Here is a 21,295-nt window from a genome sequence, read left to right as displayed (position 1 = left end):
GCTCCGCTGACCAAAGAGTATGCGCAAAAGCAGATGTTTTAAATTCGCGGGAAGAAAATGGCGGCGAACCTAAGCAAAGTTGCTGGAATGGGTTCGTGCATTAACGGTCACATAGTGCAAAACGATAGCGCAATGTCGGAGCCACTGTCGGGTCAAGAAAAAGTGGCTATTCTAGATGCCGGAGCGCAATTTGGCAAGGTGAGATGATCTTTTAGTTTTCTTTAAAAAATAGATAACAAATCTAGGAATGCTATAAGCTTAAACAAGGTCCTTGTTGTTATATATCATTGTCGATTTCCTTTGCTTTAAAAGGCTTAAATTCCGATCCGATTTTCTTCTCGCATCGAATTCTAGAAACAAAAATCGTAACGCCTTCTGAAGTTGTTTCTTCATCAGTGGTCAGATGACTAAGATGAACTGATCGCGTGAAAAAAAACTCTTCTCACAAGTTTTCAGCCTAAGGGCCTTTCCGCACTAGCACACAAATAAAATGAGCTAGCACACAAACAAAATTGTTTGTCACTAATAAATAAGCTTACCTCAAATTTCCTGATATCTCATCAAAATCCGAGACGGTCAGGAAACAGTGAAATCCCTAATCATCTGGGATTTTCCCGACATACAGTATGAGAACTACATGTAGGCTTTATGTGTCACTCTTCTTTGCAAAGGTGTCAACAATCAATAATCTTATTTATCTAACCAATCAGTCTGTTATCATGGAATGGCATCATCAAAAGAATGTCCACTGGCTCCCTTGGTTTCTTTATCTTCCCCATACCGAGCTTGGCTTGCAATTAATTTTCTCTTTTTCTATTTACCCCTTTTTGGGAGCCTATTCCAAGGCTACTTTTTGTTTCTTTTCTATCCACGTTCTCAGGAATTTGACAGTTTATAGGTGATTTGCATTGGTGCCATGTTGGTGTACAAAACAAAAGAAAATATGTTCACGTTGTTTGCATAAAAATGGAAGTTAAATCCCAGAGGAGAAAAATCTGATTGTTCCTGTACAACAACAACAACAACAATAACTTTATTTGTGTCAAAGTACTTTAGCAAACCTGCTAAATGGAGACACAGTAAATACCAAACAACATGGCCATCGTGATGTCACATGCAAACCATCAATACTAAATAGAGACCTTTTAATTCTAGTAGGAGTATCACTAAGTTTTTCCAATAGACAAAGAGTACATGTGAGTGAACCTTACCAGTGTCATTTTGGTGTGACAATGAGATAGCTGTCATTATTTTACCACAAGTTTTTGTGAGAAATTATGGTGTAGTGGTGAAAACAAGTCCTTGAAACTTACATTTGTAGGTGATCTCATCTTTTTGGAATCATGAAAGGGGCTTTGCTATCATCATTCAAAAAAACTTTGCCAAGTGTATTTGGTTACAAAGAGGAAAATAAAGCGGCCTGGGTTATATCTCTTCTTAGTACAGTACTTCGCTAAAATCTTGTATTTGTAACCGGGCTAGAATCTGATGGCCCATTATGTACAACCAACTTCTGAGGGAAATAAAAATCATCCAAAATGGAAGGTGTACTGAATTTGACCTGACTTGACTCAACAATTGGGTGTCAGAAGAAAAGAAAGAAAACGCAGAAAATTTTTAATTTTCATTAATTATTTTAGATTGCATTTACTTCGGTTGATCTCCTAAATTCCTGTTTCTTTACTCTTTTCTATCTAATCATTTATTTTATCAAGAATCCTCTTTTGGTAGACTGATTAAAACTTTTATAACAAGTTGACAATATTTTTTAAGGGTTAGATTTGTGGCATTCTGAATTTATGATATTTGTAGGTTATAGATCGAAGAGTACGAGAACTATCTGTGGAAACAGAAATTCTTCCTCTGGATACATCGATATATACCATTCAAGAGAAGGGTTTTAGGTAAGCGGTTAAAATGTAAGCTTGTTTTTGAGTTATAACTTCTTACGTGCAAAAGTAAAATTAGGGGACAGTGTTTTAACAGGATTTACTATTGCTATGTTAACCTATTATTTATGTCAAGACCACAGACTGACCTCAACTTATTCACCAATGATTCTAAAGGGGTTTGTTTGAGACGATTATTGTTGTATCAACTGATAAAGAGTGGTAATATTTATCCATGAAATTTTTAAGTACTGGAAAGTGCTGGGAACTGGCGCCAGTTGACCACCTGAGCAGGTGTCATGATCCTTGGCTAAGATTCTTATTGAATACCCAGCTCAAATGTCATACAGTTGTATTTGATTTTTCACCACAGAGCTATAATCATATCTGGAGGACCCAGTAGTGTCTATGCCGAAGATGCCCCTAAATACGATCCAGCTATTTTTACCATCGGACTTCCAGTCTTAGGAATATGCTATGGAATGCAGGTATAGAGAGTGCATGTATGATTTCCTTTTCAATAGAACGTTTTGCAATTTACATGTAGCTGTATTATACAGTTGTAAATGGATCACCTTAAGGACAGTGTATCCTTTTGTTCCTGCGCATACTAAGGTTCTGTGCATCTTGGAATGGTGTGAGAACCTCTAATTTCTTAAGGAAGATGCCCACTTATTCAAAGATATTTTTGCCTAGTTTATGACTATGCAGGAAAAGAAGGTCTTAGGAAGGGTTTTTTGAATCCCAGAAGAAAATTGGGGTTAACCTCACATTTTTCAGTTTGAAAAAAAAAGACCGTACATTGTTATGTGTTAATAAACGGTTTTTGGAATTATCGGATCAATGGGCCCTTTGCAGCTAACAGTCACATGACCGTACAAAATCCACCAAGCTGGAGAGTACACTAGACACTGGAACATCTTAAACAAAGAAATTCGAAGTTTGACTGGATGAAGTTGCTTAGTTTTGGTTGTCCCAGTGCCCAACGTGCTAAACTCCAACATGTGGGATTCTGTGCCATATGACCGTTAGCTGCAAAGGGCCCATTGATGTGTAAAGCATAAAAGTTCATGTTGTATCTATAGAATTATAGAATTAGCATTTCTTTACTAATTAAGGTCCATTTTTTTTTTAACAAAAGATGCTCAACAAAGAATTTGGAGGAACTGTGATGAAGAAAGACATCAGGGAAGATGGACAGTTCAAGATCACTGTGGAGACATCTTCACTGATTTTCAGGTTTGTGTCCATGAAAAGAGGTTAAAAACAACAGCAACGGCAAATGATGGTACCTGTTTCTCAGAATCTTTTCCAAGAGATACAGTTTGAAGTTTTGTTCTGTGACTTGGGATGGTGATAAAATATCCAGGCCTCAGTTGTTCTCAGAGTGGATAAATCTACCCAGTGGATAAGTCACTATCCAGCAGTGCAAAACTAATGTACTCCAACCAATGCCAAGGCACCAAAAAAGATGATACAATCGCGTTGCCTAATACAATTCAATGATTAACCTAGTTGACATATTTCAGGGGATTACAGTCTGAACAAGACGTTCTACTCACACATGGGGACTCTATTGACCGAGTTGCTAGTAATTTGAAAGTCATCGCAAAGTCCGGTGATCTTGTTGCAGGTACATGTATTAACAGTTATTTTTTCCTCGCGAAGCGAGGGCCGAAGGCCCGAGCGTAGCGAGGTTAATAAATTTGTCGGCCCGAGCCGGCCCGAGCGGAGCTAAGCCACGCGAATTCGAGCGAAAAATATATTTATATATATATATATTTTTTTGAAGGTGTCCGCACTTGAATGACGTCAGACTGTCTGGCTTCGTCTGAAAAAAATTTGCATACATCGGAAAAAATATGCGTGCATGATCAAATTTCCACTGCAATGTTCATCAATATTCACTGGATACAGAACTATCTCTCCAGAATCTTTTCCCTTTCTTTCAGAAATGTTTTTTTGTGAAAGATTGAATTGAAGAAATTACACGTTTTGTGGCCGCGGTAAAATAATTTTCCGTAGGAAATAAATTCATCGAACACGACAGCGCTGCACACCTGTTGTACATTACGTCGCGTCAGAAATAGATTTTCAACCGCAAACTAGCCTGTGGAACTACGAAAAGACCATGCTCATAAAAAAAATTCTATGCCCCTTTTAATCTCCTCATTTGATGCTACAGTACGAGTAAAGAGGGTTTTCCACCCAGCTCCAGCTTCGCGAGGTTTTGCGAGTCACGTATTTCTAGTAATGAATACAACAAGTACGTTTCAGTGTAAATCAAGTGATTTAATAAAGATAGATGGTAGTTAATTTTAAGTTCAGACTTCAGTTCAGTAGTGAAAAGAAAAAGACCCATGGAATAATCATCATGCCATGAGTATAGTATAACATACAAGTGTACAGGTGGCTGTTTGAACTATAACATGCTATTGCATGTGAGGACCCAGATGAAAACTTTTTTCATTGATCAATATGTACACTATGTCTTGAATTTCACTCTTTGAAGGTATTGAAGATGAATCACGCAAGTTATATGGAGTGCAATTTCACCCAGAAGTAGATCTTACAGAGAATGGCATAGCAATGATTAAGAATTTTGTTTATGGGGTGAGTAATGTGTTTTTTTCTGGTGCCAAGGCAAACCTGCATGTTCATACATGTAAGCCACGTAAGCGTGTTGTAGCAACCAACACTTGAAAAAACATAAAATGACGACTACTGAGGTTTACTTGAATTAAAGCTGATCACAAAATAATTTTTGAAAAAAAATAATCACATGACCCGTAGCTGTGGCATAAGAGGAACTTAGCAAAAAGTTGGGGATGACCCTGCAGTGAACTAGAATTTCTTATAGGAGGGAGGTGTAATATTCCTAGCCTTTTTGTGTTGTAGAAATTAATTAACGGTAAATTCTTTACATGTCACCAGGTTGCAGGCTGTTGTGGAACATACACTGTTGATTCCCGCATGGAAAGTTGTGTCAGACAAATTAGAAAGACTGTTGGAAACATGAAAGTTTTAGTAAGTGCAATGCATTTATTGAATTACAGAATTGCATTTTTGGCTGAATTGGATGGTTCACGCTTGTACACTTCCCAGGCTTGTAACACAGGGTTTAATTATTGAATTTTTCCAGGCATTATTAAGTGGAGGAGTGGATTCAACAGTCCTAGCTGCTTTGCTTCATAAGGTAAAACTGAGCACTCTTGGTGTGTTGATGATGATGTTCATGATCTATGATATTAAATACATGAAATTCGTTGAATAAAGCACGCACTGGTATACAAGATGATTGATAGCCAATGAGGAGCACAGTGTCAAGTTTGCTATAATCGTCTTGTATCCAACAAGCGTGAGTACAAATAATATTGTTTTATTAAAAACAACCTAAAAAAAATTGCTAAATCTTTCTGATCTGAAACTGCATCGGTGGGGAGTAGAAACGAATGTTTGGCTATCTACAGAGTTGATAGCTTAAGGTAAATTAGCCACCGTTAAGAGATTCGAGTGCTGAGTCATTTCAAACGTTAAATCAAACCTAATTTCATTCGCTCTGAGGAAGGACTAAGCTGGAAACGTCAGCACTCGAATCTCTTTACGGTGGCCAATTTGTGGATAAACCAAGCTTTCGTAATCACTTAATTGAGTAATGGATGGAAACCCTCTACATGTGCGTGTGAAGAATTAAGCAAACGTAGTCACATGATATTCTCTCACGTGTGTACAATGTTTTTTCAGGCCCTTTCTCAAGATCAAGTGGTAGCTGTGCATGTTGACAATGGATTTATGAGGAAGAATGAGAGCCAGGAAGTAGAGGAATCACTTAAACGACTTGGAGTCAGATTAAAAGGTGCTTATCCGATGTGGGGGAAGGGGGTGCTTATTTAAGAATTTACGTCAGTGAGAAGCAATCACAAACATGAATATACGAACCAAGTTCAGTTCATACTATAACTAATTGACAAATAATAATTTTAAGAAGATGATAGTAATTATAGAAGTTTTATTCAAATACTATCGCACCTCAAAAAAGTAACTTTTAAATTTTACTTCTTTTCCATCTATAGTTGTAAATGCTGCTCTTCGGTTCTACAACAGTTCAACGGTAATAGTTGGCAGAAAAGACCAGCCAGCGGTCAAGAAACAAATCACAAAAACCTTAAACGTGACAACTAACCCCGAGGAGAAGAGAAAGATCATTGGAGATACATTCATTAAGGTTGAGAAATTTTTCACTTCTTTTTGCTTCACGAGAATTGACAGTAGAATTGTATACTTGACTTATATGATTTTGAGTCTTGTACCCTTAAATCTGGAGCAGAGTTTGATGATTGGAACATTAAATTCCCTACCTATACATGTTAGTATTTTTTAATGATGCATAATACATTTGCAGGTTGCTAATGAAGTCGTCAGTGAGCTTAACCTTACAGAGCATAACACCTTTTTGGCACAAGGTAAAATCTCGTTCATTTTGTTTGCATATATTCTGTATTTTGAGACACCATGGCATCAAGATTAAATTTGTTCAACGTCGTGCAGTTCCAATTTCAATATGTCTACATGTAGTCTCCTGCGCAGTCGTTATTATAAAGGTCGTCACGCAACGCTTCCGTTGCGTGACGACCCTAATAACGGCTGCGTAGGACACTACATGTAGCTTGTATGTGAGAGTAACAAGTAATGAGGCGATAAATACCCACAGAAACGCGAGAAAGGTCCAAAAAGTTTTATTTGTTTTTTGCTATTTAATTGCATTGTAGGAACTCTTCGGCCTGATCTTATTGAAAGTGCTTCATCGCTCGCTAGCAGTAAAGCAGAGGCTATAAAAACGCACCATAATGACACGGAATTAGTGCGAAATTTAAGAGCAAAGGTAATTTAATTTAGGAACTAATTTATTTACTCTGTCTGTTATTCTTTTTTTTTTTAATCACATCAACTGTTACATTGTGATTTATTAAAAGTATTTTCTGGCCGCTACAACAGTTGTGTTCTCCGCAGAATTGTTGTTACTCGTCTGTTACGGTGTCAAATACTACACCGATGTGATTTAACAGAAAGATCAAACATTTTGCTAGTGCTCACTGGTTGGGACGAAATTTAGTTTGGTTCTTTTATCACGTTTTTTTTTTTCTTCTTTAACAAGTTTCAAGGTCATCAAGCGCATTAAAAACTGAAAAACTATTTAACTCGAAAGCGTAATCTTTTACTTCCCTGTTCCCCAGGGAAGGGTTATTGAACCTCTGGCAGATTTCCACAAAGATGAAGTCAGGGCTCTTGGAAGAGACCTCGGGTTACCACAAGACATTGTTCAAAGGCATCCGTTTCCGGGTAGGTTCTTGGCCGCAAAAAGTGAACTTTGTACAAGTGTTAACGTTTTTAGTAGATTTTTTCGTCCTTATAAATGAACGATACACAAAAAACTGTGTTGATGTATTTGTTGTCTCTCCCACAGGCCCTGGTCTGGCCATTCGTATCATTTGTGGTGATGAACCTTACCAAGGAAGCGATTTTGCCGAAACCAATATTATTCTCGGACAGATTGTAGACTTTGTAACCGCCATTAAAAAGGTTTGTATCAAATCGGTATTTTTAGTAACAGTCGATGTCGGTGTGAGAAATACCAGTTTGCGAGGGAACATAGCTGGCGGATACGTTTTTTATTTTTCTTTTTTGTCCAATAATACTTCGTGTGCGGCAATATTTTCCCAGTCCAAGCGCTTGTTTAATAATTCTCAAACTCATTAACAATTCATCAAGAGAAAACAAAGAAAATCACTACCGTGACCGTGGTTTGGATATGCGATCCTAATTACCATAAACTTTTGCCAACTTTAGCCTTGAATTTCTCCAAGAATTATTGATCATTTGAGAAGCCATTTAAAACACTCGAAAGTGTGTTTCATCAAATATCCAAATACCTCGAAGTCGTTTAAAAAAACTCGGCTGCGCCTCGTTTTTTGAACCTACTTCTCAGTGTTTGGATATCTGATGAAACACACCTTCTCGTGTTTGATATATTACTTAACAAATTAAAAAAAGCTTTGTCCGTGCTTTGTGCTGTTATAAAGCTTGCAAGGTGGCAGGCCTTCCGTTAGGGTTTTGCCAGGGTGCATTTTTCTCTTTTTGACCGCGCGGAGATTGGGGCGAGAGCGAAAGAAACAGAGGAAGGGGAGAGGAGGGAGAAGAAAGTTTCCTCTCTGTCCTCTCCCCTCCCCTCTTCTTCCGTTTCTTTTGCACTCGTCCCATTATCCACGCGGTCAAAAAGAGAAAAATACACAATAGGGAGCGACGGCAACGGCAACGAAAACGTCACCCGAAAATATAACTTTATTTCATTTGTGCTACTTCGCGATTATTTCAACTCGCTCAACTTTTACAAGAATGGCGAACTATTCAGGAACCAAATTGGTAGGAGTGGCGTACAAGTTAAGAAAGAAAATGAAAAATTCATCGTCGTGCGTTTACGTTCTCCACAAAACCTTAAATGTGGTCATTTCACGTTGTTGTTTTGCTCAGGACGGTAAAAAATGTACCAAATTGTAAAACTTACGTGCAGAGCAATTGTTTTTGCTCATTAGACCTATTGTTTTGCGGTGTTGCCGTTGCCGTTGTCGTTGCTTAAGCTCCTTAATACCTCAACGGAGACGCTCGCTACTCAGGCTACAACCTTTGTGCTTTATACTCTCACAAGACACGCTCAATTTTCAATGAAAACTTGCGCAAGGTTTATTATGACACTGATATATTTATCGTGAATTTATTTGCTCGTTGTTTAGCCTCACTCACTGTTCAGTCGAGTGAAACTCAGTACCACAGAAGAGGACAGAGAGATGCTTCTAGAGATCACATCAAAATACAAAATCGGTGCCACTCTCCTGCCAATCAAATCAGTGGGTGTGCAGGGAGATGGTCGGACATACAGCTATGTTGTTGCGCTGTCCAGCAACGATTCACCCGACTGGAAGTCGCTTATATTCCTGGCTAAACTGATTCCGAAAGTCTGTCATAATATCAACAGGTAATTGCTTCTAAGTCTTTTGAACAGTTAATTCCATCTGATATGATATGATAATCTTTATTTATCCACGGCACAAAATTCGTCAGCTTTAAAAATGCCTAATACTAATATGATAAAAATATTTAAATAAAAAGAAAAAGCTGCTTTCCACGAACGCCGTGCCTTACAGTTCTTTGAGTAGTCGTTTAAATTACCCAAGGGACTCTGCTTCCCTTAAGTTACAAGGAAGACTGTTCCAGAGAATGGCGCCACTATAGCCTAAGCTGTTTTTGTAATAGTTCGTGTGCGGTAATGGAACATTGAGTTTATTTTCAGAGTCCCTTAGGATAGTTTGGAGCCAACCCGTGCAGAGACCTGTAAACCATCGTAGCTCTTTAAAATTGTTGCTGGCAAGCTAGGTTTTTCCACCCTAGAAGTTTGAAAAGGTGACCAGCATCTACGTCATAGCTTGAGTAGGTCAAAACACGGGCTGCTCTGTTTTGTAGCTTTTGAACTTTATTCCGTAAGGTTATCCCACAGTTTCCCCAAACAATGTTGCAATAATCAAAGTGTGGCTGTATTATGTGATTAGTGCAACGAAGAAGCGTAAAGTACAAGTTTGTCAAACAGAAATCTTCTAGCTCCAGAGGAATCACTGAAGTTCTTTGTTTTGCCCTCTTTCAGAGTTTGTCGCACGTTCGGAAAGAGGATTAAGTTCCAGATTCAGGACATCACACCCACGTTTTTGTCGACAGGAGTGATAAGCACTTCAAGACAAGCAGATCACGTGGCACATTCAGTTCTGCGGAACCACGGTAGGTCGCAGCTAATCAGTCTACCTTCTGATGCGTCTATGTGTGAAAACTTCAAACGTGGCTTTACTGTCACCAAAGTGTGAACGTCGGAGTGTGTGTTCTCACGACAAGTAGCGTTTAAAAGTCCGTGTTGGAAAATACAAGTTTGCGTGTGTTTGCGTCGCGAAAAACAGTTTGCACTTACTGATCAACCGTTTATTCGACAAGAGTTTTTTACTTTCCTCGCGTGTCGCGCGGTCTCCTGGCGAGAGGTGATTGTGGGTCGGTCGTGCTTGCGTGTTATCCCTCGGGAAGTAGGAGAATACTCGCAGTCAGTTATGGGACAGACTCACGCCAACTTGCGTCTGATTGAAGACCTCCTAAGTAGAATTTTCCAAACTGTAACTGTTAATCGGAAACGAGTTTGATTTACAGACTTGTCTCACAATGATTTGTTTGATCACTAAAAAGGTTCGTCATAGCTCAGTTAAGCACCATTTCCATTAATACTTGATAATCAACCGCCAACTCACTCCGGTCGCGAAATTTGGCGTCTTCAAACTTTCACATCGCGTTAGATTCACAGATACGTCATTTTTTCTTGCCGTGCGTTCATATTTACATGTGAAAAACGGCATCGAAACGTCTTTATTTACTGGGCTAAACGCCGGATCAACTGCGAGAAGGGAAAGGATCGGTGATGATACTCAGTCAACCTGGTTTAAACCGACTACCCTGGTGAAACACTTGTACTTCACAGGGGTGAATATGGATACCGTATTTTAAATTTATTCGATTAACCGCCCACCTTCGAATAAGCGCCCACCGTGAAAGCCCAAAAAGTTAATAAGCGCCCACCTCCAGCCCCTCCCAACAACAACAACAACAACAAAACATTCTGTACTAGCCCAGCATGAAGTAAGAGGAGCGTCAGTTGTGTTGGTTTTAGATATGGTAGTCAATGAACTTTTATATTGTTTCTGGCTTGTTTATGTTAGCTTTTGCACTTTGTTTTGTCTTGTTCAAGCGAAATAAACTTCTCATCCCTTGTTTTGTTATCCTCTAAAAATGTCCTCGCTTGCTGAAAATGTTGGAAAAATAATAAGCGCTCACCCTCATGGGCCCAAAATTAAATAAGCGCCCAGGGCGGTTAATCGAATTAATACGGTAGTACCTCGCCATCTGTGGTCTACTCACTTTGGTGCCTTTCATCTTTCTGTAGGTTTACTGACACAGATCAGTCAAATGCCTATTGTTCTAATACCAGTTCATTTTGACCGTGATCCGATCAACCACATTCCATCTTGCCAGCGGTCTGTGGTGATCAGGACGTTTATAACGAATGACTTCATGACGGGGGTCCCTGCTATACCGGGAAAACATATTCCTTTCGAGGTAAGCACGCAGGTTAACAAGCTGTAAATATTTGTTTACTATAATTATTAATGCCTGTTAGTTTTTAAAAGATGATATTTCACACTTTGCAATGTAGGCCTGTAAAACAGTGCAGGTAGAAATTTCCAGGAAACTTTTTCAGTACTGATACGGTACACATTAAGACCCTGTTACACTTAGGGGCGAATTTACAGGTATGCAGATTTGACAAAGTAAATGAGTGAAGGAAAATTGACCCGATTCATAAGCAAAATGCTTTTATTACTATCGGCATTCAATTGAAAACTAACCGCTCTATCGTAAATGTTTCGCTTTAGTTTCAAGGCTCTTAACCAAAGGATTTCCGTATTTTTTTTTCCCTCAGGTTTTGGATGAAATGGTTGGAAGTTTGCAAGAGATTCCAGGCATCTCGCGCGTTCTGTACGATTTGACCGCCAAACCACCAGGAACAACTGAATGGGAATGAACAAATGAGACGAAAGCGACCAGTTTTGTTCTCCGGAGGCAACTAGCGCAGATTCATCTAATACCCACTTTATTTATTCACAAGGTTGTTAAATTAGCAACCGGGGTTCTGATATTTCCCTTGGTAGCTCAAGGGAGGGCACTTGTCTTGCTAGAGACCGGGCGCTTTAATTTTTTTTGTTTTGGCGGAAACAAGCTCTTCAATAAGCAATAACAAACAAAGGTGTGATGATACGGGTTCGACTAGTCACAACTGTCTGAGACTTAAATGAATATAGAATTTATTGCACGGAAGCTAAAAGAGAGCCGTTGATCTTGCGATAGCATATTGGAATAGGATGCTTACACTGTTGCAGCTCTTATTGATGAGGGTATTATAGAGGTGCTGATTAATTACAAAATGACATCGAACGGCGCGCACTTATTAGAAAAGCGCCGCTTATTAGAAGGACGGCGTTGAAATGGTAAGCAAGAACGCCGGAGAGTTGACGACGTAAGGTAAAACTCTTCGAGAACGCATGAAAGTTGATGATAGCCCGTAGGTATTAATCACGAAGCAAGGTTTGCTGCCTTAATTCGCCTGGTTACTAGCAACCTGAGAGTCCAACCACATGTTTTCTGTTGTACTCCCATCGGTTTTTCATAACGTTTAAACTCATCTTAACTCTCGAGACGGGACGAAATTTGCCGTGAGTTCATGAGATTTGTGGTTCGGACAACAGGTACTCTAAACTCCCGTCAACTGGTTGTCGTTCGAGGCAAGCAACCTAATATGTCGACTTCTCCCCCTGTCAGAATCCCGTCGGCGCAAACGTTGTTATTGTGACCGATCAAACTATCAAACACTTATTTCTCTGCGATGCTATACATTTCTGTATTTTGCATTTTTCGCATGTAAAGTGTGTTGGATTTCATCTAGAAATTCAAAAGTTAGAATTAAATTGCACAACCCTAGTTTTGACTTTTTGAATCGAAGCCATAAAAAGACAGCAATTTACAGTAGAACTTTGTTACCTAAAAGGTGAAATTGGAAAAGAAAATCAGATTTCGATTGACTGTGTCAAGATATTATTGGAAATCACGCTTTAACCAATCAGAGTACATTTTTAACGCGCGAAACCAGTCCGACGCAGCGAGTTTTCCCGCGTTTGGCACGGGTTGCATGTTTCTCATTGAGTTCTGATTGGTTCATTGCACTGACTTGAGTTCATTGGACAGCCTGCGAAAGCATACGTGTTTTGCGCCTCCAAAAAAAAATGTTTGTTTCACAGGCTAACTTTCAAATGATTTGAAACTATATTGAATACAAGTGTATTAAGTACGGGCATATTTAACAGAGGAAATCCGGGGGGTCAGATCAATATTTTATAACAACATTACAATTATTTATTTGTAAGCTTGCTATCGCTTTTGAACCATTGTGTCTTGGATACGAAGACTGTTGAATGTAAGCTGTTAAAAAATACGCCAGGATAACGCAGTAGTTTACAGTCGAAACTTTCCAAGCGACCATTTGCCCATAATACCGATTGTTTTTCTCTTTCTGTCTAATCAGTTTCTGAGATGTTTCGTATGTGAATAATAGTATTTAGGCGACCTTTCCCACCATTATGAGTTTTTGAGAGTTTCGACTGTAGCAATTTTCTTTTGAGCAAGGATAAAATTCGCTTGGATGTGACTAAACGCTTCGACAGTAAAAGGACATGGGAAACGGGCATTACAAAAATATCTATGACTATTAAACTTAACTTTACAAACTAGTACACAGTAAGTAGATGAATGACTTTTGTAAGAATTTATTTTGAAAAGCAACAATTAAAATACGTTTTTGTTGTATATGGCTAAGTAACTTTTTTTTTTCTAAGGGGGTTAGTTTCAAAAGAAGTCGTAGTTCTACGCCGGTGAGAGAGTGTGAACGAATATTTGGTTTTATGAAGAGCGAAGGGCTATTGCTGGCAACCTCAGCTCTCAAACCTTTTTACGGTGGTCAAATTACCTTATCAACTATGTTGACAAAACCAAACATTTTTCTGTCTCAACTCCTACATAATTTTCGTTTCATTACTTATAAAAGTACACCGTGTTTGAAATATAAAAAATCAAGATATAATTTAATATATGACACCTCCGCAGATAAGCGTTTCCACAACTTTTACATCTGCCGAACATTTCTCTGTAAATTTTGTCCCAAAATCCGTTATTATAATTCCAACGTTTTCTTTTTTTGGAGAGACGCGTCCTAGCCCCACTCCCTCAAAGAGTGGAAAACGTTATCCCGTGGAGCAAATGTATTCCAATTAATGCTTTTGGCAGGATTTCTGCACACCCTTATACTTCATTACACAATTAACACTCCCGTTCTCTTCTCAAATACAAAATAGAGGCCTATAAGGAATTTTTTAAACTTTTAGAGCTTATAGCTTCCAAGTCATAAATTTAGTTATAAAATTCTCTGCTATTTACAACGTATAAAGCTAAATTAATTTTTGTCATTCTTTCAAAATAATTAGAAATTTATAATTTCTGCTATTTAAAATTGACCTTCCTCCATTCCTCCATTTATTGATAGGCCATTCCCGAGGTCCTTTGAATCTCATTCTGAAAGCGAGGCCAAGTGCAAAGCTTTTCATAAAAATTAGCTTTGTTTGCATATGAAAGCTATGAACGAAGCCTCGCTTTCACAATGAGGTTCACAGCAACTCGGAAATGGCCTGTTCGTTATATAAATATTTGCCCTGTCCGTAGATTAAGTGGCGAGTTGCCTTGTTCTCGTTACCAGTCTCTCGCTGACCGAATCTGATGCGCACCGACTGTAACACTGCTGCAGGTAAGGCAAAAAGAAACCAACACACCCGTCATCAGGCAAGAGAGCCAGGAACTCACTGGGAGTCACGATTGTGGAGAGTTGCTGGAGTGTTCCTACGAAGAGATAAAGATAAACGTATTCGAGCTCACAGTCTGGTGATTCTTATTTTCTTTAACTATTCATTGGATTGAAAATGATGTATTAATCAGTAAATGACACAGGCATACTCGGAAAAAAAATCCTAGTCCTCCTATCAGGAGTCGAATCTAAGACCTTTCGATTACTAGTTCGAGTGCTCTACCACTGAGCTACAGGAGACTCGTGGGAGCTAAGGCCATAAACTAGGTTCATGGGACAAACATCCTGCATACTGCTAGGATTGGAATGTCAATGTGTGGCATATGCGCCATGGGAATAATGTGATGGAATATGTTAAGCCTGGTGAACAATTAATCAGTAAATAACACAGGCAAACTCGGAAAAAAAATCTGAGTGCTCCTATCAGAAGTCAAACCAAAGACCTATTCTACTCTCAACGACAAGTTAAACGAGAATGTTGCTTGTATTACCTTTGATTACTTGGCCTTCACGCAAGAACTCAAAACACGAAAACCCGAACGGATTTGCACAGTTTGCACGATCGAGTAAACATCTTACAGAGGTCATTAAACAATAAGTTCCCAGACACACCGCTTCTCACACTGACAGCGTAAACGACAGTTATCATTCTTGTCAACACGAAATGCACTGTGGCTATTACCTTTAAGGACTGCTACAATGATCTCTTTCTTGGATTCAGAATCATCATTGTTTGGTTCCTCTTTACACATGTCAAGCAACGTTTTCACCAGAAATGACCACTAAGACAGAAAGAGAACATTATCATCACTTAAAAGAACGAGGTCCTAGGTTAGTAATGCATAGAAGGGACTTCAGCAGTCGCAGTTGAAAAGAGCGAGAACTCAATGCAAGGGTTTTGAATTGAAACATTTAACATGCAGCTCACGTCATATCAATCTCGTCCCCAGAGCCCGCGCGTGTTTAAGCCAAGTGGAGGCCACACGCCTTGCTTCCCTGGTGCTGACCAAAAGCAACGCAGCCCCTGGGAACGAGATTGACGTCATATAGGATGTTTTTATATCTCATTGTCATTTTTACGGTGCAGAAACAATGCCAAAAGACCAAAGAAGCCAGTTAACCCAAAACAACTGACACTGCTGGAAAGAGTAGCTTAAAATAATTGAAAAAAAAAGAGCTATGTTTGAGAATCTTGTCTTTTAAAATAGCGAAGATGTGGTGTCGTTAGGTCTGAAATGTTATAGACGTTTGCGTGGAAACGGGCAAGTTTCGCCTGTCTTCACACAAACGTCTGCAAAATTTCTTCAATTTACGGAGCCGCATCTTCATTTTTTCAAAGACAAGACTCTCAAGCTTGGCGTCTTTGCTAATTTTAACTGAAGCTGCTCTTTCCATCAATGTCAATGATTTTTCGTTACGTGGTCTACAACAAAATTTTAAATTACTGTGATAAAGGTTTATAGGCTACCAACAGCCAATTTTGGGGAGTGTGGAGTTCGATGAGGTGTGAACGTGTGCTCACAAACACGGTGCACGAATTCGCTGTAGGAAATGGAGAATGAACTCCCGTTTAGTTTAAATCTAGTAGCGATAATTGATTTGGGTTGCTATCAGGTGAAAGAACGTCGCTTCCGCGTAATCTGACTGTTCAGTCTAAAACAAACCTTGTCAATATCTTTACCAAAATAGTGTTCTGCATAAGGTAACGCTATTTCAGGGAACTCTCCTAAAATGACAGCAACAGCCTGAAAACAAAAAAGAGATATGTCAACTTTTGTTTGCGGTGTGAAGGCGCCTATGCAGAATCGTTGAAAGAGAAGCTGTTGAAAGAAAAAAAAAAACAAACAACTGACACTGCTGAAAGAGCAATTTAAAATGAGTAATAAGGCAAAGTTTCAGCGTCCTCTCTTTTGAAACAGCGAAGATTTAAGTTTTGCCCGTCTTTATAAAAATCTCTGCAAAAATTCCTGAATTTACGGACGGAATTATATCTTCGCTATTTTAAAAGCGGACAAGACTCTCAGACTTGGTCTGTTTACTAATTTTAAGATGCTCTTTCAGGCGGTAGCCGGTGTCAATAGTTTTTCGTCAGCTGCTCCACATCAAAGTTTTAAATCACCGTGATAAAGTCCTATGGAACAGCTCTATGCTGTACAAGAATCGACGACTGAGAAAGCTCTTCTGAGGATTAAACTAAAAGAGACATTGTGTTCTGCGGTCGCTTGAACTGTTTAACGATTTTTCTTATCTTCAATGACTCGCGTATTTTGGCTGTGTGAAAATAACCGCCCGACACGAAGGAAGCTGTCGAATTCCTGGGGCCGTTACTTTCGGCATTCTTTTTGTATTCATAAACAGGCTTACCTCAGTGTGTCTGTCGACATGTGGTAAACAAAGAAGCGATACAGAAGTCAAGTCCGTTCTCTGGCCTTCGATATTGCTAAGAGCAAAATCACACAACTCACGGCTAACAAAATGAGAACAGAGCAGCGCCTGTAAAACAAACATAGTTTAAATAGTTACTGCAGGCTCCGAAAAAAATACAATAACCCACATTATTTGAGTGTTACTGTATTGAGCGCACAGCACTAAATGGGGACACTCTCCAGATATGGAATTGGAATTTAGAAGTGTTGGTTTTTGAGGGGAGGGGAAAACCGGAGTACCAGGAGAAAAACCTTTCGGAGAGAGGGCGAGAACCAACAACAAACTCAACCCACATATGACGCCGAGGAGTCGAACCTGGGCCACATTAGTGGAAGGCGAATGCTCTCACCACTGCGCCATTCCTGCTCCCCCAAAACAAATTCAATCAAAGTGCAGCAAGAAATTCTTGATTTGTTTTGTCGCGGTTCTGCCTCAGATGAAACGTTTCGGTGTCGGTGTCGGGAATGTCAAGTCTTAAATGCGGGTTCTCCAAGGTGGGTTTTGGTGGCAAACTGCATTATGCCAGCGTTAAAAAATACACACACTGGAAAAAGCGCAGCGGTAGTTTATGTCAAGCGTAAACGAAAGAATACAAAAAAGCAAGCTTCTGTCAGGCCAACTTTTCCAAGAAAAAAGTGTTCATCAGCGGTTGGTAGAAATTCACCTTTACGTGAGTGTTTTGCAAATAGGCGAATGTATTGAAAGGTGAAAGGTGTTACGTTTATGGTTGGCTAATGTCGACTGTTCGTTTGTAGAAGGTCAACCTCGTTAAATAGCAAACAACGAGAACTATCGCATCAAAATAACGACAATATGTGTAAATCAAATCACCTGAAGTTTGATGAGATCCGCATTACAGCAACAGCAGCAGCATTCATGTACGCTCACTCCTGTGTCTCCACTCAGCAGAGGTGCATGACAAGCAGCCTTGCCAGCTGTTCGCCGGGAGGGACTGGAAAACAATGAAGAAGACCGAGGCAGCTGAGGGGAACCCTGGGGAGAGACTGGCTTGAAACTGGGGCAGCCTGGGACCGGCAGAGACAACGAACCTGGAATTTACACCAAAACAATGGCAAGGTTACTTTTATAGCTAGACTAGGTTTGTGACCATTCAAATGAAATGTATTTAAAACTTTTATCCTGTGGCACTCTTAATTACGCTGTGCAAGGTGGACCTGAGTCCATGAATAAATCCCGTACTGTGACCATTCAAATGGTTGCATTTGATCAACCTCACTTTGCTATACCGACTATACTATACCAACCACGTTTCCATCGGTACTAAGACTTACGCTCAGTGGGAAATTCGTGGGTTCACTTTAGCACTCTAACATACACTGTAGAATCAATTCTCTGATCCATCAGTTTGTGTTGTTAACAGTATAACAGTAAAAATTACATGGATCATCTGACCGACTGACCTTGAAATGGAGGCAGTTTGTTTAGCCAAGAATGACGGACTCCAAAATGCCCTTCGCCTTTTGGCTGAAAAAGGAAACAAACCTTATCAGGTGAATTGCCAATTTGAGATAAACCGCCAATTACTTGAAGCAAACCTTTATATTTTTATCCTTTAAATGTTGAACTTCATAAAACAATGGAGACAATGGACGTTCGTCAATAATTGTTCACGTATCGGTTGCTTTAAAGAACTCCTTTCTCATCAAATAAGAATTCATCACTAATGACCCGTTTGCACAGAAGAAATTAAGCCGCGGGTTATCTAAGAGTAGTATAGGACGCATAGTTGATTCCCCTTTTTTGCGGTGGATTCTCATTAACGCGCTGTGGAAATATTGCCTCCTCCTCCTCATTTCTACTTTTGCTGAAGTTGCCTCCTCCTCCACATTTCCCTACTCCTCCTTCTCCAAATTTCAGTTTGTGCTGAAGTTGCCTCCTCCTATTCCTCCCCTCCACCACATGGCCATACTCCTCCTCACGTCATTTTGAAAATAGAAATGAGGAGGAGGAGACAATTTTTCCACAGCACCTTAATGAGAATCTACCGCATTTTATTTATGAGATCAAGACAATAGCCTATGACGTAATCGACGTTAATGTATTCCACCCCAAAGTAACGAGATAACCTCGTTCCCAGGGTCTCTCCTCCTAACGTCCCTTTCTTGCACCCTGGTACGTAAAGAGGAGAGACCCTGGGAACGAGACTGTCGATGATATTCCACCGCAAAAAAGAGGAGTAAACCGTGCCTACTATACTACTCTTCACTAAGCCGTGAAGTAAAAGAAAATGTGCTGTTTATACGAAGGCTTAATCGCAACTTGAATGTCATTTTACAACGCATTTATAGGGTTAGTTCGCGACTCAGCTAACCCACGGCTTATCTGCCTCGTATTAACGCCCTATTGTGTCGGAAGACTTGAATAAGTTCATTTGCCAACAACTATAACTCACAACGTGGTTATGAGATGAGGATAACTGGCGCTTCCTTTGAGTTCGTCCGATTCTCTCCAGATAGATTCCACACAATGGAATCTGAAATGGAAATAACATATATGAAACAACGAGATTTACAACAATCTTTCTTTTACAAAGATGATATGAGTTCACAAATAAAACTTAAGCACATGGCTTGAAGGTAGAAAAAGCTCAGCTTACCACTGTGGCACCATAAGAACCGACCCTGCTCTTATCTGAAAAGTCAATCAGAAATCGTTAGTATTTTCAAAATTGAAAGGCTGGGAGCATAATCGACCTATAGTGCATTTCAGATCGCTTTTTTGTTGTTTTAGTTCAGATACACTGAAGTTTTTACATGTGGCCTTGAATTCCTTCAGAAAAGGTTGCTGCAATGTTTTATCCTCTGCTTAATTTGCGCTTCGTTTTGTGATAAAAAAGGTTTTTATTTTATACGAAGCACAAAACAGAGGATAAAACATTGGAGCAACATTTCCTGAAGGAATTCAAGGCCACAAACAAAAACATTCAGTGAATCTAAGCTAAAACAACCAAAAAAGCGATCTTAAATGCGACATGGGTGGGTTAAGCACTGAGCCTTTCAATTGTTCAAATGCAGTAACAAGAAAAGAATTTAAAAAAACATGTATTGTATTGCATCTTATATGCAAAGAAGCATCTTAGTCATAACTTTAGCTTTATGACTCATTTAAGTTTGAAACTGAACTTTGAAATTCACGTTTAAAAACATACCATTAAGCACAGCCTCCAAAAATCCAATGGCCAATTCATTGTGGACTGCATCTGGTTTACTGGTCTGAAAAATGATAGTATAAATTAAACTGACTTAAACTTACCATTGGTTCTAGAAGAAATCTATTACTATGGGAGAGGGAGACTCCCTAGCTTGCATAAGCTCTATACTTTTAGGTACGTGTCCCTCCGAAAAGGGTATAAAACTTTCGTGAGACCAATTCCCCCCCCCCCCCCCACACACCCCATAGGGATCGAAAGGTAGCTGGGTAACTCATAACAACTAGCTTACACTAGTGACATATTCATGAAATGTCAGCCGTCTCCTCCCCCTAACCCACAAGGGACGTGTAAAACTCGAAAAAAACATTTTATGTCACCAATGCAGACATGAGATGGAAATAATACCAAAAATACAGTGGCATGCAAAAATTAACGATAAAAAGCGACGTTTCGGTGTCTTCATGACGCCATTGTCAAGGAGAAATAAAAAATTACAGAGTCTGCGGCAAGGTGTAACAATAAATTAGCAGATAGTGTTTAAGGCTAATTAAATAAATACTTTTGCGCGAATATGCTAATTTATTGTTACACCTTGCCGCAGACTCTGTAATTTTTTATTTCTCCTTGACAATGGCGTCATGAAGACACCGAAACGTCGGTTTTTATCGTTAATTTTTGCATGTCTCTGCATTACCAAATCTTTATTGATAAAAATACAGTGACATGCGAAAAAACCGAACTTTTCTTTTTGATGTTATGTCAAAGTTCTTATGTTGTCATGTCGCTAGTGTGAACCAGGCTTAATAATGATGGGTATGTAATTTCATGGTTGTCAGTGTGATACGAAGGATAACCATCTACCTTTGAAGAAGCTGTATACAAGATATGTACAATGAACACTACTAAAGAACAGCAACTCAAAGTATGAACGATCGACATTACTTAACAATAATTGAAGGTCATTGTACATAACCAACCTATGTCGCATTTCAGATCATTTTTTTGTTGTTTTAGCTCAGACTTACCAGAGTTTTTGCATGTGGCCTTGAATTCCTTCGAGAAACGTTGCTGCAATGTTTTATTCGCTACTTTGCATTTCATTTGCAATAAAAACCTGATTATGGATAAGACTTCCTTTTTTATCCCAAAACGAAGTGCAAAGCAGCATATAAAACATTGGGCGACGTTTCCTGAATTTTCCGCCACACACAAAAATTCCGGCAAATCTGAGCAAAAACAAAAAACAGCAATCTGAAATGC

At 39.2% G+C, this 21,295-nt stretch overlaps 2 protein-coding genes across 2 annotated transcripts in view; one reads left to right on the top strand and one right to left on the bottom strand.

The window, feature by feature from the left end:
• Nucleotides 1–29: 29 nt before the first annotated feature.
• On the top strand, nt 30–13,388 carry LOC146488917 (GMP synthase [glutamine-hydrolyzing]-like). The gene is made up of 18 exons (XM_085114689.1): nt 30–198; nt 1,813–1,904; nt 2,263–2,377; nt 3,031–3,128; nt 3,419–3,522; nt 4,402–4,502; nt 4,824–4,916; nt 5,032–5,085; nt 5,634–5,745; nt 5,963–6,114; nt 6,292–6,352; nt 6,659–6,771; nt 7,124–7,229; nt 7,354–7,469; nt 8,678–8,919; nt 9,583–9,713; nt 10,915–11,087; nt 11,452–13,388. Exons 1-18 carry the CDS (start codon nt 58–60, stop codon nt 11,551–11,553), a joined length of 2,106 nt encoding a protein of 701 aa, XP_084970815.1. The 5' UTR covers nt 30–57; the 3' UTR covers nt 11,554–13,388.
• Nucleotides 13,333–21,295, bottom strand: part of LOC146488916 (uncharacterized) — a 21,752-nt gene continuing 13,789 nt past the window's right edge. Inside the window, exons 13-21 of the mRNA XM_085114683.1 lie at nt 20,033–20,096; nt 19,481–19,515; nt 19,277–19,357; nt 18,285–18,348; nt 17,695–17,912; nt 16,801–16,929; nt 16,101–16,181; nt 15,119–15,218; nt 13,333–14,471 (exon numbers count right to left, since the gene is read on the bottom strand). Coding sequence (XP_084970809.1) covers nt 14,299–14,471; nt 15,119–15,218; nt 16,101–16,181; nt 16,801–16,929; nt 17,695–17,912; nt 18,285–18,348; nt 19,277–19,357; nt 19,481–19,515; nt 20,033–20,096 — 945 coding nt within the window. The 3' untranslated portion in view covers nt 13,333–14,298. The remainder of the gene's footprint in view (nt 14,472–15,118; nt 15,219–16,100; nt 16,182–16,800; nt 16,930–17,694; nt 17,913–18,284; nt 18,349–19,276; nt 19,358–19,480; nt 19,516–20,032; nt 20,097–21,295) is intronic.

The sequence above is a fragment of the Pavona decussata genome, unplaced genomic scaffold, assembly GCF_977016875.1.
Source record: "Pavona decussata unplaced genomic scaffold, jaPavDecu1.1 SCAFFOLD_8, whole genome shotgun sequence".
NCBI lineage: Eukaryota > Metazoa > Cnidaria > Anthozoa > Scleractinia > Agariciidae > Pavona > Pavona decussata.
The sequence above is the reverse complement of the archived record's forward strand: the minus strand, read 5'-3'. Positions and strand labels throughout refer to the sequence as shown.

Coding starts and splice junctions, on each gene's coding strand:
- LOC146488917 (XM_085114689.1), top strand. CDS start 58: ATGGCGGCGAACCTAAGCAAAGTTGCTGGAATGGGTTCGTGCATTAAC. Junction 7,230..7,353: donor TCAAAGGCATCCGTTTCCGG/GTAGGTTCTTGG, acceptor TCTCTCCCACAG/GCCCTGGTCTGGCCATTCGT. Junction 11,088..11,451: donor GAAAACATATTCCTTTCGAG/GTAAGCACGCAG, acceptor TTTTTCCCTCAG/GTTTTGGATGAAATGGTTGG.